General features: G+C 35.3%; 1 protein-coding gene and 1 long non-coding RNA gene across 2 annotated transcripts in view; both read left to right on the forward strand.

Moving 5' to 3' along the window:
* Positions 1 to 15,352, forward strand: part of LOC145296282 (uncharacterized) — a 143,911-nt gene extending 128,559 nt beyond the window's left edge. The window contains exons 2-3 of the mRNA XM_080142480.1: positions 11,988 to 12,522; positions 15,306 to 15,352. Coding sequence (XP_079998606.1) covers positions 12,039 to 12,522; positions 15,306 to 15,352 — 531 coding nt within the window. The 5' untranslated portion in view covers positions 11,988 to 12,038. The remainder of the gene's footprint in view (positions 1 to 11,987; positions 12,523 to 15,305) is intronic.
* LOC145296267 (uncharacterized) overlaps positions 1 to 17,500 on the forward strand; it is a 58,072-nt gene that overhangs the window by 37,863 nt on the left and 2,709 nt on the right. The window lies entirely within an intron of this gene.

A 17,500-nucleotide genomic window follows, 5' to 3' on the forward strand; every position in this document is an offset into this window, starting at 1 on the left:
TACAATTACATTTCTAATATAAAATCATTTAATAATAATAATAATAATAATAATAAAATGGTTACCTTGCAGATTACGGAAAAATATATGTCGATTTTGCTGATGCCCAAAACGATTCTTTTTCATTTGATTTTGTTTAAAGCAAAACCTTCTATTCCTCATATTAATGACGAAATCATTAATATTTATTGATTTTAAACTACCAGTAAAATTAAAAACGATCGATCAAAAAACGTATTTTTACATCTGAGAAAATATCTGCACATTTAACAAGTGTTCTCATGGCAAACAAAAAAAATAAAGTTAAATATTTAAAGATTTATAAAGAATTGAAATCGGAATCCATACTTGTATGAGAAATTAGAGATTTAGTATGTAAGGTGCTTGGAGGTGTGCATTGAGCAAAACAAAAAAAAGTGGAGGGAGGAAAAGAACGGGAAAAAAACGTGACTTGTTACGACCACCACCAAAGCGGAAGTGACGTAGGTTTAAATTAAGGCTAGACAATCGAAAAGAGAGGATGACTTTCGTAAATATCGGCGAAATAAGCGACCTCCTCCCTGTAGAAAAGTGCCCAGTTGAGGGTGAAGAAATTAATGTTTTTAGCCAACTTTTCGATATTTGTCGTCTGAAGGGTGGAGCTTCAAACGATACTGATCTTATGAAAACCCGTCGCCTCTGTCGACGGTTTTAGGCAGACATGCAAACATACATATATACATTTATATACTGGTGGCTCAAATTTTCGGCCCAAACCGATGAAAAAGCTTTCCCTATCTCTGAATACACTTTGTGTAAAATTTCAAATGTTTAGACCAGAAATTGTCTGAGTAATTTGGTAGAGACCGCACAGGTCAAATATTTTTTAACTTTGACCCCTATTATGACCCCTTAACATTTATTTTTTGGGCTCAAATCAAGTTATTAAGTTAGATCCATGTCCAAGGAGCCTGTATCTAAAATTTCAATTGTTTAGACCCAAAATTTGCAGAGGATTTTGGTAGAGTTCTCAAAGGTCAAATCGTACAACTTTGACCCTTTAACAGCCAAATTTCTGTCCGAAAACGGATTTAAAAGATGTTCCCAAACCTCCACACCCTGTATATCAGATTTCGAGTCTGTAGACTTAAAATTGACAGAGGTATTGTGTAGGGAAATGTACACAGACAGACAGACAGAGACACACACACACACTTTCACTTTATATATATATATATATATATATATATATATATATATATATATATATATATGATTAGTTTTTTTGGAAAAAGAATTCCAGCAGAGTGCTCAATTAAAAGGAAAATCCAAATTTTAAGAGCGTACTTATATTTTGTGTACAGAAAGTTGTTAGTTGAGACAGGTCATTGGTACCGTCGGTTTCAAGCCCGATAATAAGGCCCGTTTAAGGTATCCTTATCAAGCTCTCTTCAGCCAATATTCGTCTCTCTGGCTGAAGAGAGCTTGATAAGGATACCTTAAACGGGCCTTATTATCGGGCTTGAAACCGACGGTACCAATGACCTGTCTCAACTAACAACTTTCTGTACACAAAATATATATATATATATATATATATATATATATATATATATATATATCATGGACTCTTCTATCGATTTTGACGCATGAACTTCTGCCACACAGATGATTTGTTTATAGTATAGAACCAACCACACTTTTTGGTATTACTGCTAACCTTTATCGGTGCAAATGACTGCCACAGAACAGAGATTACAGTAGGTCATAGGTTTTCAGGTTTTTACATCAGTTACCTTCTCCTAGATGCATGTCTTAACGAAGACTGAGGGTACATCTCTCGCATTGAATTAATGTGCCCCCAGATACCAACCTGGAATTTTCTACAACTCAGCGCGGTACATACAGTGCCCAGCCTTCCCAAATGGTCACCTACTTGGTACTGGCGACTGGCCTGGCTCAACGTTGCTTAATTTCAGTAATCTGGCGAGAACCAGTGTGTGGTGATTGTGTCGTATATATACATATATATATTTATATAGTGTTTTGAGGTGACGTTTTGAATATAATAAACTAGTTATGACCAAAGTTTTATTTCATTCAGAAAAAACCCTAAGAAACAGGGGCCTAATTAGAGTTGGGGCCCGTTTTTTGGGGGGTCACCCTATATATATATATATATATATATATATATATATATATAGTTATATATATATATATATATATATATAGTTGTATATATATAGTTATATATATATATATAGTTATATATGCTCATTTATATTTATGAATACATGTGTACATATTTATGTACATACAGATATATAAATATATACACTTATATATCTATATTTATATATCTGTTATATATATATATCTGATATATATATATATATATATATATATATATATATATATATCTGTTGAAACGACGAAACAGCTCTTCATTGATGATTATCTTTCATATATATATATATATATATTTATATTAGTGATGGGACGATTCCAATATTCTGCCTGATTCCGATATAATTACCGAATCCATACTACATTCCTGAATCCGATTCCGATTCTTTATAAATCTCTAAATATTTGATTATAGAGTTGTAATTTTTCCTTGATTACCGTAAGAACGCATGTCAAATGTTGAGATATTTGTCTAAACAGAAAAAAACAAATACTTGTGGGTGATCATCTATCGATTTTAGTTTTACTAGTAGTAAAAAAAAAATCAATAAATATTTATTATTCCATCATTATTACAGACATCGGAAGATTTTGCTTTAAACACAACCATATAAAAAAAAAACAAGTAAAAGAATCGTTTTGGCATCAGAAAATATGCGCACATATTTTTCCGATTCCGATACCCCCAAATGGTTCGATTTTTCAGATTGAGTCGTCTCAGTTATCAGCATCGTAAAAATGTAAATAAATGAATAATATTATTTACAACCGGTTTCGTTTTTTATAATTCTAGTTCGTCGGTTCTGTAGCTCTGATGGTAGAGTATTGGACGCCTGTGCTAACAGTTAGTAATGGCCTAACGTCCAAATTGCAGGGCTTCATGTCTAGCTATACTGCTGAGTTGTGAAACAACAAAACAACTGTTTGCTTTTTGACTATTTTTGCCATCCACATGCATTTTGTTGTCTCTACTACTATGTGTCAGTTCGGTTAGAAAGATTTGAAACCCGGAAACTCGGAAACCCGGACCCCAGTGACATATGTTTGGTGATCTACCAACTGAGCAAAGAAACTCATAGTGTGAGCAATGCATGTGTGCATACATTTTTTTTTTTTTACATAGGCATCACCACTTATCAAGGCCTAGAGACCACTCGAGGATAAAGGTTAAGAGTATAAAGTAGTCAATTGGACAATATAGTAATCGTAATGGAAATTCGGGAAATTTGTTAACTTAAGTAGAACGGCTCATCAAGCACTTGTTTTGACTTTAAGACAACTATATTATAGACAGCTGGAAAGCAGGAAAACGGAAGACAATTCCACAGGCGTGCAGTTCTAAGAAAGAAGCTTTGTTCATGGAATCTACGTTTAGGTTTAGGCACAGGTAAAGAGTTGGGGGGGGGGAAATTATTGATAGTGTTTTCAGCTAGATGAGTGTTCTTGTGAAAGTTTGGCGAGGGAGGACCATAGATTGAAGCTCAGTCGAGCGCTTGCCATGAAAATAACGATAAAGCAATACATATATTCCCCTTAAGTAATCTAATTTTCCAAATGTATACTACTAACGATTAATACGACATTGCCCCATTGACTACTGTATACTCTTTAACCTTTATCCTCGAGTGGCCTCTGGGCCTTGATAAGTGATGATGTCTATTTAAAAAATAAAATATGCGTATTTATTTATTTATTTATACAAACAAATAGAAACCAGTCCTCAAACAAACAACAAAATTTAATTATTCTGTGGAAAACAACCTTTTTTTTTCAAATTGCCTGATGAGGACTTGTAGTGTTAACCAACAATTTGTCCAAAACATTAGCATATCCAGTGTAGTGACCATGTAAATTTGTTTATATTAATAAAATATACCTTGCTCTTCTTTTATTGAGCACTTTTATTAACCTCATTAAGCTTATTAGTTATCACTAGGGCTATGACAACAGCATATTCTTTTTGTTTGTTTTGACTCTCGAGTATATATCTGACACAGTTAATCAACCGAGAACCACATCACTCTCTATAAAAGCATATAAGCTATCAACGGATATACACGAGAGAGTCAAAACAATGAAAAAAATATGCTGTTGTTCTAGCTCTAGATATCACTCTTGAACACCTATAACTTGGTATATATATATATATGTGTGTGTGTGTGTGTGTGTGTGTGTGTGTGTGTGTGTGTGTGTGTGTGTATTTCCCCAAAATCTCTGGCCTTGATGGAGGGGAGACTAAAACTTGCTGCTGTAGTTTGAAATGATCCGAAATAAAAGCAAGAGAAGGCTTGATTTCTAATATTTCTCATATGTTATATCTCCCCTCCTTCAGAACTAGGATATGATTATGAATATCTCCAATATCAAATAATCTTTATACACTGTGAAATTTACTTTATGTATGAAAACCAAAGAGGGGAGACATAACATATGAGAAATATTTGGAATCAAGTCTCCCCTTGCAGTTATTTCAGATCATTTGAAAACATAGCAGCAAGTTTTAGTCTCCTCTCCATTAAGGCCAGAGGTTTGGGGGAAATATCAGATATTTTGTAATTTATATACAAAACTAGAAAAGCAAACGACTATGATTAAAACATTTCATAGCTGTAAAAAGTGTCCAAAATAGGCGCTGAGTGATGGATGATCCCCCTAATATGAGACCTTAAGAGCAAATGTCACAAAGCCCACTACACAATTCAGGCCATTACCTTTGCAACGAGCCTTCATTTGTTAAATTCTGATCAATAGTCGTTGAAATTTAGAACTCATAAAAATGCCAAAAATGGTTGTATATATATATATACATATATACATACATATATATATATACATATATATATATACACACATATATACATATATATATATATATATATATATATATATATATATATATATATATATATATATATATATATTGAAATGCTCATATATTTTGTTCTTTGGGACGAAACTATGAAAATCTGTAGGCTTTTTAAAGATTATAATACTATTTTATGGTTAAAATTTTATGACAATTAATAACAAAGAACCTGTATTTTCAAACCAATAAAATATGCTTAAATTTGCCTACACTTGTATATGTAGTGTCCTGCAGTCCAGCTTCAGTTTGGCTACTTTGGTTGTCGCCCCTGTAGCCCTGCCAGGACAATAATATATATATATATATATATATATATATATATATATATATATATATATATATAGTCTTTGAAGTTTTTAACATTTGAAACTATACAAAAAATTACTTTTTATCATTCGTTAAAAAACCATCTAGTCAGTAAATCATTTAATCACCTGCAATCACTGCATCAACTCTCTCGAATTTACTATAATACCAATTTTTTTTTATTTTTCAAGGGATCATCAGTTGTTTACCATGAAACACTGTTTCGGGGATTTAATATATATATATATATATATATATATATATATATATATATATATATATATATATATATATATATATATATATATATATATATATATAAATATACATACATCTTTCTTTCGTTGGAATTTCTTAACCCATTTTATTTATATATATATATATATATATATATGTATGTGTGTGTGTGTGTGTGTGTGTGTGTGTGTGTGTGTGTGTGTGTGTGTGTGTGTGTGTGAGTGTATAAGGAAGTATTTGAAGTGTTGAATAGTTGAATAATAAAAGAATAATGACTAAAAGAGGGGAATAAAGAAAACAAAAAAGATAGAGAGGGGGAGTGGAAGAGTGAGGTACAGAATTTGTGAAAAAATTAAGAGGATATTTCAAAGAGAAAGTGTTAGTGAAGAAAAAGAGATATAAGTAAATATAAAGAACGAATAAGATAGTGACTAAAAGGAAGACGGATTTAGAGAGAGGTGGAGGGAAGAAGAAGAAGAAGAAGAAGAAGAAGAAGAAGAAGAAGAAGAAGAAGAAGAAGAAGAAGAAAAGCCCAAAAGTAAGAAAAATAAATGTAGGAAGACCGTTCTTTTGTTTTTTTTGTTTTTTTTAAAAAGGCGTGTCCTAAATATTCAACCCTTAACATAAAATAAGGGAGAAGCGAAAAAAGAGATTGAAAGCGTAAGAAAGATGGGGTTTATATATTTTAAAGCCTAACGGGGATAAGTAAGGAGAGAAAAATAGAAACAAAAAAAGGAAAAAGGTAAAGTTTGAGAGAGAGATAAATAAATAGATAAATAGATCCATAGATAGAAGAAAGGGAGAGCGAGAGCAAGAAAGAAAGCAAGAGAGAAAGAAAGAGAGAAGTAAAGAAAGAAAAAGTTGGGATCAATAAAAAAAGAACGGATAGAATAATAAGAAATACAACGAAAGACAAAACAGAGAATGAAAATAATATATGAATGAAAATGAAAAATACAAGGAATGACAAAAAATAAAATGATTTCACAGATGAACATATGGAAAAGCAGACGAACTGAGAAAGAGACATAGATGAATAGAGAGAACTGAAAAATATGTTATAGTTAACATGCTAGGCAGAATATATATATATATATATATATATATATATATATATATATATATATATATATATAACTACTTCATTTACTCACATAAATTTAATATACGAAAGTATAGATTTATGCGTAAACTTTAAGTATTTACTTCAAAAGTGCTCAATACATAGGTAGAGCTAGTTAGTAATTTATAAAATATATATGGCGATTAAGCTACACTGAATATTCTGCGTTTCATCATCGCGCATAAGCCTGACGAATCCTATAGTGGATGAAACGCAGAATATTCAGTGTAGCTTAATCGCCATATATATTTTATATATATATATATATATATATATACTCGCACACACACATATATATATATATATACTCGCACACACACACACACACACACATATATATATATATATATATATGTGTGTGTGTGTGTGTGTAGTAATTTATGAAAATATATATGGCAATTAAACTACGCAAAATATTCCGTGCATCATTCCCGTGAGAATTCGTCAGGCTTATGCCTAAGCCTGACGAATTTTCCCAAGAATGAAACGCGGAATATTCTGTGTAACTTAATTGCCATATATATTTTCATAACATACTACCTAGGTCTACCTATGTATTGACCACTGCTGAAGTAAATACTAAAAATTTACGCCTAAAATTATATCTTCATATATTAATTTATGTGTGTGTGTGTATATATATATATATATATATACGTATATTATTTCATGTATATGCATAAAAGGAAAGATAATATTTTATGTATCGATTTTCAGTATTTACTTCAATAGTATTCAATACACAAGTAGAGCTAGGTAGAAAGTTATGAAAATACATATGGCAATTAAGCTACACAGAATTTTCTGTTACATCCACGTAAAGAATCGTCAGGATAAAATGACTGACAAGTTCTTGCAAGTGTGTGTGTGTGTGTGTGTGTGTGTGTGTGTGTGTCATAAACATACGCTTAAATATGATGCAAATTTCATATTTATTATTATAGATGCAATTATCTATGGAATATTATATTGTATATAATATATAGTAGGGATTTAAAAAGTAAAAAAAAAAATGTATTACTTGGGTGCTGTGCTATCAGCTAGAATTGAACCCAAAACATATAACGCTCCAGCTTTAGTCGTTACTGCTTGAGCTATAGTCAGCTAGATAAAAAAAAATGTTAACAAATTTAACATATAAATACATATTTTCTCATGCCCATAATGGCATTATAAGCCAAGTTCCAATAATTTTGTTTTTCAATTATAACCCCGCAGCTGCTATTTTTACCGTCTACAGATCAAATCGAATTTGTTCCACATTTTCCAATCCTTTGTATATCAAATTTGTAGACCAAAAATTGACAGAGGAGTTTGCTAGAAACTGTTCCTCAGACAGACAAAAAGACTATGTCAGTTTTTGCATCTTTTTTAAAAGCAATTAAAAACGGCTCCAAAGAAACTGCTTGTCTTTTTGTTTTATTTAAAGGGATCTAATATATTTTTATGCAATGATTTATTTAGGTTTTTACATTTAAATGAGAAATGATTAATTTGAACTTTCACAATTTTATGTAAAACCATAAAAATGACATTTTGCAATAATCGACTTACTATCCATAGAAGAAATATAGAAAACAAGTGAAACATGCTTGGTCCCCCGTGAGTGCACAGTGAACGAGGCATAAAAAAATGACTAAGTTCAGCATTTGCCCCTCCCCCATTTATCCCCAAAAGTCTCCAGGGGACGTCAAATCCTGGCGAAAATTAACAAACGATGCAGTTTTAGGGCCTTAACATATGTAAATTTGAGTTCTGCACCATTCTAAAAAAGAAATAACTAAGTTCATCTTTTCCCCCCCCTCCCAATTTTGCCACAAAAGTTCCCAAGGCCTTAACATATTTGAATTTGAGTTCAGCACCATGTAAAACTGCTAAATAGACATACACAGAAAACTTTGGACAAATATGGTAAAATAGTTCCAAAAATGGAGTGTTTTTATTAGCCATAAAAGAGCCCCTGGGACACACCCAAGAGTTATCGCGAAGTATAGACAAATAAAATTATATAGGAATCAGTTAGTTACAACTTTTCAGAAAGTTTTATAAAAATCCAAGGCATCAATTTTTTTAAAATCGACAGAAGTGTCAATTTTAGCCATCTTAACCTGAAAGGCACCCTATGGGGGGAACCAAAGTTTTCTGGAAAATCCGTTCTGTTACTTTTTTTACTCATATCATGTTTAATGTTTGTGCAAAATTTCAAAAATTTCCAAGGCGTAGTTATTGATAAAAGTGTGGACAGACGAATGGATGAAAGGACAAAGGTGGGTTTACAGGTCCCCCTTCCTTTTATCGGTGGACCAAAAAAAAGAGTCTTATCTAAGAATTCATTGAACTTTAACAATCACATTTTTTTCTGTATCTAAGATTGGAATGTATATTTTCTATTATTTTGGCTGTCATTATGGAAAAATATGCCCATATGAAATTAATTCCAAGTGTTATAGATATTGATTTGGACAGAAATTGTATAGAAATGTATATTTTTTATATTGAAGAACAAAGTCCGAGTTTCCACTACGAAAACTGAAGACTCAGAACAAAATCTTGAGTTCGTAGAATGGAACCTATCGATCACTATATATGAGAATGAAATTGGCTCAGAGAGAGAGAAATAGAGAGAGAAATATAGAGGGAATTATTAAATATATAGAAACATGCATATATAGGTAATACAGAGATATTTATAAGAATTACATAGAGAGATTGGCATATATTAATATAAGCTAAATATAAAGAAAATTAATACGGACACACAAGCGAGGTATATATATATATATATATATATATATATATATATATATATATATATATATATATATATATATATATATATAACCAGTGGCGAATTGTTAGTGCAATGGATAAAGTACTTTGGGTTTCGAATCTTAGCATGGCTTATGACTACACTTGCTATATTTAACTACACTGATGTGTCTTAAAAAGACGCAGCAGCTGTTTATGGATATATATATATATATATATATATATATATATATATATATATATATATATATATATATATGCATACACACCCACATATATGTGTGGTGTGTATGATTTCATCAGTCAAAAAAAGAAAGTTTATTATAGAAACTTAAATGTCAAAAGCTGGAGAAATCTATATACATACATACATATATATATATATATATATATATATATATATATATATATATATATATATATATATATATATATTTCTCACTTTTGACATTAAAATTTTTTTTTGACATATATGTATATATATATATATTTATATATATATATATATATATATATATTTATATATATATATATATATATATATTTATATATATATATATATTAGTGATGGGACGATTCCAATATTTTTCCCGATTCTGATACAATATTACTGATACCATACTTAATTCCCGATTCCGATACAATTACCGATTCCGATTCTTTATAAGTCTGTAAATATTTAACTATAAAAGTGCGATTTTTTTCTCGATTACCATAAAAACACATCTTAAATGTGCCTATATTTTTTCAAACGTAAAAACACTTGTGATATGGGTGATCTAGAGATTTTAATCTTACTCGAAGTTTAAATCAATAAATATTTATTATTTTATTATTACTATCAGCGGTGGGAGATGGTGCTTTATCAAAATCAAATAAATAAAGATAATTTAAGGAATCGGTTTTGGCATTGGAAAATAGGCTCAAATGTTTTTGATTCCGATACCGATTCTGATACCCCTAAAAGATCCAATTTTTCCAATTCTCGATTCCGATTCTGATTAATCGTCCCAACACTAATATGTATATATATATGTATGTATGTGTGTGATGTGGTGTGTTGCACACAGGGCCTTTGAGCGTGTAGTGTTGTAGCTTAGTGAATGTGTAGAGTGCTTAGCTGCTTGGCTTTCAGGTGCTTTGCTCCTCTTGCTTCCAGCTGTAACCGCCACCTATACTCGCAAGAGTGAAGGGGAGGCAGTTTAGTAAGCCCTGCCCACTGGTGGTTAGAGCGTCTCACTGGTCAAGACTCGCATGCCACCTCCTCGTGGTACATCACGGTTTAACTGGGTACCTTGCGGCCCCAGGCTAAGTGTATGTGGGATCTCGGAGTAGTCTGGAGCCCCAGAGGTGTTGAGTGCATGGCCCTCCGGCGTGAGGACACGCCCTGGCTTACACCAATCCAGACCCCAGCTATGTGGTCAAATAGCAAAATGTCATCTCGGCAGCAGGAGTTGGCAGTCATGGTATGAGCGCAGCTGATATATTTTTCAACCACCGGTCTCCCATGGCGGATCACTGAGCGGATGAATCAAGAACGATCAACGGTCAGGGATCAACACCCAGTTAGCGGGTACTGCGGGGCAACCTACCACTGCTCCGGCTGTCGCACTCCTGTGCTCCGCTGGGGTCCGCAATGTTGGGTCCAGAGGTGGATGTTCTGTTCTGGGCATGCACTCATCCACTACTTCCCTGCCCCGGCACTTGACGTTTCAGGCAACTACTATGGATATGTCAAGAATAAATTCTCAGCGACTGGCAATTCGGGAGCCCCCTGCAGTCGGGGGTGCTGTCGTTGCTCGGCAGGGCCCGCGTTCTAGGCAGGCGCGCCCCGGTCGACATCCTGCTACTGCCTCCCCACTACACCTGGCCTGCTGGAATGTCCGCTCCCTTGGGGTGACTTCCTCTCTTGACAGTTTTCATCCTCGGAAGTCTGCTGTTATCGACCTGGAATTACTCCGGTTGGGGGTGGATGTCTCAGCACTAGGCGAGACATGGCTCACTGGAAATGGCTCCATACGTGAAGCTAACTTCACATTTTACTGGACTGGCTACCCTGACTTGGAGAGACCAAAACATGGAGTGGGTTTTGCCATCTGCAACAAGCTGCTCAGCTTTGTCGAAACTCCCGTCGCCATCTCTCCCAGATTAATGTCACTACAGCTACACACCACCTCTGGTCCAGTGTCCCTATTGTCTGCCTACGCCCCAACCCTCACCTCGCCGGATGACCAGAAAGATGCTTTCTATCTCCAGCTGAGTGAGACCCTCTCCAAAATCGACCGCGGTCACCGCATAATCATCCTGGGTGATCTCAACGCTCGAGTAGGCAGTAACACCAATGCCTGGCCTGATGTCCTGGGTCCTCACGGAGTGGGCTCTATGAATGAAAATGGACAGCGTCTTCTGGAACTCTGTGCTACACACAGGCTGTGCATCCCATCAACCTTCTTTGAGGGCTCACCGTGGTCGAAGATGACATGGCAACACCCACGCTCTAAGCGCTGGCACCAGCTGGACCATGTGATCACTCAAAAGAAGCACCTCCAGGATATCATCCACTGCAGGACAATGCACTCTGCGGACTGTGACACAGACCACTCACTTGTGCGCTGTAAGCTTAAACTAAAGCCAAAGAAAATCCACCTGTCTTGCTCAAAACCACTTTCAACGCTCAATGTTCTTGCTACTAAGTCCAAGGAGAAATGCCAACATTTTCAAGCTTCAATACAATCCACCTTTGTCCAGTCTGCACCCCCTCAGGATGCTGCCTCTGCCTGGCTGCGGATTCGTGACACTGTTGGAGTTTGCGCACTCTCCAGTTTTGGTAGACGTACAGTAAAGCAGCCGGACTGGTTCAGACACCACGCGGACACACTCCATCAAGCACTAGCAGAAAAGCGAGCGGCAAGACTGGCTGTGATGCAGGACCCCTCTCCTCAAGCTACTAGCCTCTGGAAGCAGAGCCGCTCAAAAGTGCAGCGCCTAACTCGAGAGGCTAAACACAACTATTGGAGTGACATCTCCAAGCGTGCTGAAGACTGCTCTGCCACCGGCAACACTGGTGGCATGTACCAAGCTCTGAAAGAGGCTCTAGGTCCTCCTGTGAAGAAATCATCTCCTTTGCGATCTCTGACCGGAGAACTACTCACCAATCCTGATGATCAGCTTGACCGTTGGGTGGAGCACTACAGCTCACTGTATGCTCAACCTGTAGCAGCTAGTGAGGCTGCTATAATAGCTGCTGTTCCCCAACTACCAGTCCTCCATGAGCTAGATTACGACATCACCATCGATGAAGTACACAAGACCATCAAGCTACTGAGGAACAACAAAGCCCCCGGCGTGGATGGGCTACCTTCAGAAATCTTCAGATGCGGTGGTGACTCACTAACTGAGGAACTCCATCATCTCTTCTCAATCTGCTGGAATGAAGGTACTATTCCCGATGAACTTCGTAACGCCAACATAGTTACCCTGTATAAGAACAAAGGGTTTCGCTGCGACTGCAACAACTACCGTGGCATATCTCTACTTTCCCAGCCTGGAAAGATCTATGCCCGCTTAGTCCTGCCACGTCTCCAGATTATTGCCAACAGAATTCTTCCTGAGAGTCAATGTGGCTTTCGACCTGGCCGCTCTACCACTGACATGATCTTTTCTGTTCGTCAGATCCAGGAGAAATGCATTGAGCAAGGCCGTCCTCTCTATGCAGTTTTCGTTGACTTGACGAAGGCCTTTGATTATGTTAGCAGATCAGGGCTATTTCTAGTCCTCCGTCTACTGGGCTGCCCTCCCAAACTCCTGAAAACCATACAAGAATTTCACGATCAGATGAAGGCTACAGTACAGTTTGAGGGCTCTCGTTCTAAAGAGTTCCCCATCTCTTGTGGTGTCAAGCAAGGCTGCGTGTTAGCTCCTACTCTGTTCGGAATATATTTCTCAGCTGTTCTGCGCCGAGCCTTCCCAAACCCAACTGGAGTGCTCCTTCACACTCGCAGTACTGGAGGCCTATTCAACCTGGCCAGGCTACGCTCAAAAACTATGGTTAACCGCGTACAGATCCGTGAACTCCTGTACGCTGATGATGCTGCCTTCATCGCCAACTCGGAGGTTGAGCTTCAGGCAATGTGCTCCTCCTTTGCTTCTGCCTGCGAGGAGTTTGGTCTCAAAATCAGCCTAGGCAAGACGGTGGTCTTTGCCCAGCCTGCTGGGCTTTCACCCATAATAACCGTAAACAATCATGTACTGTCAAACGTCACCAAGTTCACTTACTTGGGTTCTACAGTTGATAACACCAACAGTCTTGATTGTGAACTGGACTCCCGCATTGGAAAGGCATCATCAACTTTCGGCAGGCTTAGTGAGAGAGTCTGGAAGAACAAGTCCCTCTCGCTACACCTAAAGATCAAGGTTTACGAGGCCTGCATCCTCAGCACTCTCCTGTATGGCAGTGAGACTTGGTGCACCTACCGCCGACACGAACACCGTCTGAACGCCTTCCACTTCCGATGCCTGCGCACAATTCTTGGATTCACATGGAAGGATCATGTACCAAACACAGCTATCCTCTCCACGACCAAGAGTACTGACATGTACACAGTGCTGCGCATCCGTCGCTTACGTTGGGCTGGCCACACCTGCCGCATGGACGACAGCCGGCTACCAAAAGCACTTCTCTTTGGAGAGATAGCTGATGCCCCTCGCTGTGCTGGCAGGCCACGCCTCCGCTACAAGGATGTCCTGAAACGTGACCTCCAGGTCTTCGGCATCCCTCACAACACTTGGGAAACCTCTGCCGGCAACCGAGCAAAGTGGCAAGCTGCTATAAGATCTGGTGCCAAAAGATCCTGCCAGCAATACACAGACTTCCTGAACTGTAGAAGACTGAAGCGCCTTGCCAATCGTCGTCCTCGACGTTAAGGGCCTATACTATGTGTGTGTGTGTGTGTGTGTGTGTGTGTATACAGGGTGACCCAAAAAAAAACAAAAGCTACCTGGAGGCCATCTAAAACATATGCTGTAGAACGGAGAAAAAAGGGCCAAAGACCCTTGTGTTTTGATGCAACGTTTTGACTATAATAAACTAGTTATGACCAAAGTTTCATTTCATTCGGACAAAACACTAAAAAAACGGGGCCTAATTAGAGTTTGGGCCCGTTTTTTTTTTGGGGGGGGGTCAACCTGTATAAACTTTAGTGCTGGGATTGAATTATGTCTGCAATAATCTTTTATCATTAATTCGACAAGTCACTCATTTCTCTTAGATTGCCATGTATTTCTTTGACCATCTAAATCTATATTGATTTAACCACTGTATAATATTTTTCAAAGTCTCTGTGCGAGTATTTAGGGAAAGAATTACTCTGTTTTCTCGGCATAGTCACTTAATTGGCGTCTATAGACGTAGCAAATGTGTGCATTCCAAGATTCTAAACCTGAACTGCTGGACTCATCCAAACCTGACCCACAGACAAACTCCTAAAAACAAATAGACCAGCGAACATACTACTTACTGTTATAGAAAGTTTAGTTCCATATGTATTTTTCTGTTTACATACATGTTTAGCATGTTTTTACATTAACCTGAGAAATATACTGTTTACAAAATGTTCTTGCATTGCGTTCAGAAGGAACCATTACCATCTTCTCTACTAAACGGTTAAATCTATAAATAGTAGCATATATATATATATATATATATATATATATATATATATATATATATATAGTGATGGGACGATTTTAATATATTCCCGATTCCAATACAATTACCAATTCTGTTCTAAATTGCTGATTCTGATACAATTACTGATTCCGATTCTGGTTCTTTTAAAGTTCTAAATATAGAGTCGATTTTGGAGGAGTCGGCGCAAAAACCATGAAAAATATACATATAATTTAGTAAGCACAGAAATACAGATATCGACGTGATCGATTGATTTTAGTTTTACTGGCAGTTTAAAATCAAGAAGTATTTATCATCTTCTTATTAATATGAGTCACAGAGAAATAATTTTAATCAAAAACAAACAAATAAAATCTATGAAAAGAATCGTTTTTGGCATCGGCTAATAGGCACACATTTTTCTGATTCTGATATTGATTCTGATACACCCAAAAGTTCCGATTTTTTTGATTCCTGATTCTGCTAAATGATCCCAACACTAATATATATATATATATATATATATATATATATATATATATATATGTGCGTGTGTGTGTGTACACTGTATATATATATGTGCGTGTGTGTGTGTACACTGTATATATATATATATATATATATATATATATATGTGCGTGTGTGTGTGTACACTGTATATATATATATATATATATATATATATATATATATATATATATAAACTGTGCCAATCGCTTTATTGCAGATTAGAAAAATATCAATATTTCCCTTAATACACGTCACAAAAAAATGAAAATTGTACCATCAAAGGTTGCTTTAGTTTAGTTATTTTCCAAAATTTTATTCAAATTCATGCTATATTCACGAAGTTATGGCATTTTATTTATTATCCAAGACAGTTTACTGTCCATCGCTTTATTGCAGATCTCTTACAATGCCAAAAAATCAGGCAAATAAAGGTTATCATAAAGCAAAGGATAGTCGCTGGACTCGCAGAAGGATTGTCGATCAAATATTTAGCCACGGAGCTAGAATGGGATCCAAAAACCTTGGCTGCATTCTTGAACAACCCGAACACCAAATCTAGAAAAATAATGGCATCAGGAGAAACCTTTTAGATCGTGATATTCAAAAAATTCGTAGGGAAGTCAACCGAAACACAAACAGCACCAGTGCTTCCATTTTTGCAAAAGCTGGAATCGCTCCACAATCCAGGCATGTCTGATGCAATGTGTTGAATGAGATTGCAAGAAACATTAAACCTATTCCATGCCTCCATTGAGCAAACAACATAGGGAAAAACGAATGGCTTGGACACAGAATTACATGAAAATGGATGTCCAAAAGGTCCTATTTAGGGATGAGCCCCATGCTACTCTTGACGGTCCGGATAGATGGACCAATGTTTGAATTAAGTGATTGATTTTGCGCTAAGAAATAGATACTGTCAAGAATTGTAAATGTCAACTGAATCAAAGGAGTAAATCATAAGATGGTCAACATCATGAATTTTAGAATATATTTTTTTGATTTATTCACTATATATATATATATATATATATATATATATATATATATATATATTCAAGAAAGGAATTCAAGATCAACAATGATTAGGCATACGATCGTTTCTAAAACAACAAAAATTTGTGTTCTCCCATTTTTCACTACTTTAACTCCTTTTACAAGAAATCAAGTAAGAAAAAAAACTGTTTAAGCCATGGCATTTCGAAGCTAAACCTACTTTTAATTAATATTAATCATATTATCCTATTCCTTTATTTTGATTTTCTAACTAAACCCCATTTAGCCAGTTTATTTTATATTTGCTTCTGACCTTCGCCTCCTCTGATAAGAAACATTTAGCTTCGAAATGCCATGGCTAAAAGAGTTTTTTTTTTTTCCTGATTTTCCCCCTTAACTTTTCCTAATTGTTCTGATGATATAATAAAGTTATATATAACTTATATTCTTCATCTTACATTTAATATTATATATATAAATATATATATAAATATATATATATATATATATATATATATATATATATATATATATATATATATATATATATATATATATAAGAACACAATTAAAGACTGTAAATTATATATTACAAGAATTTATTGTTCGACAAGATAATCAAAAAAAAAATCAAGATTTCCTTAATCCATGGAGTTTCAAAGAATTCGGACTCTTTATCAGAGGCAATGAGCGAATAATTACTATAGCAAAGCTTTGAATTTGCTGGTAATGGCATAAATTGAAATTGCATTATATGAGAACTGATCGTATAAGCAAAAAAAAAAAAAAAAAAAAAAAAAAAACAGTGCAGCGAGTTCATGAAATGAAAAAATAAAAAATAGATAAATTAAAAATGCAA

This window comes from Euprymna scolopes, chromosome 16 (assembly GCF_053919585.1).
Source record: "Euprymna scolopes isolate OS-2025 chromosome 16, ASM5391958v1, whole genome shotgun sequence".
NCBI classification, from domain to species: Eukaryota; Metazoa; Mollusca; class Cephalopoda; order Sepiida; family Sepiolidae; genus Euprymna; species Euprymna scolopes.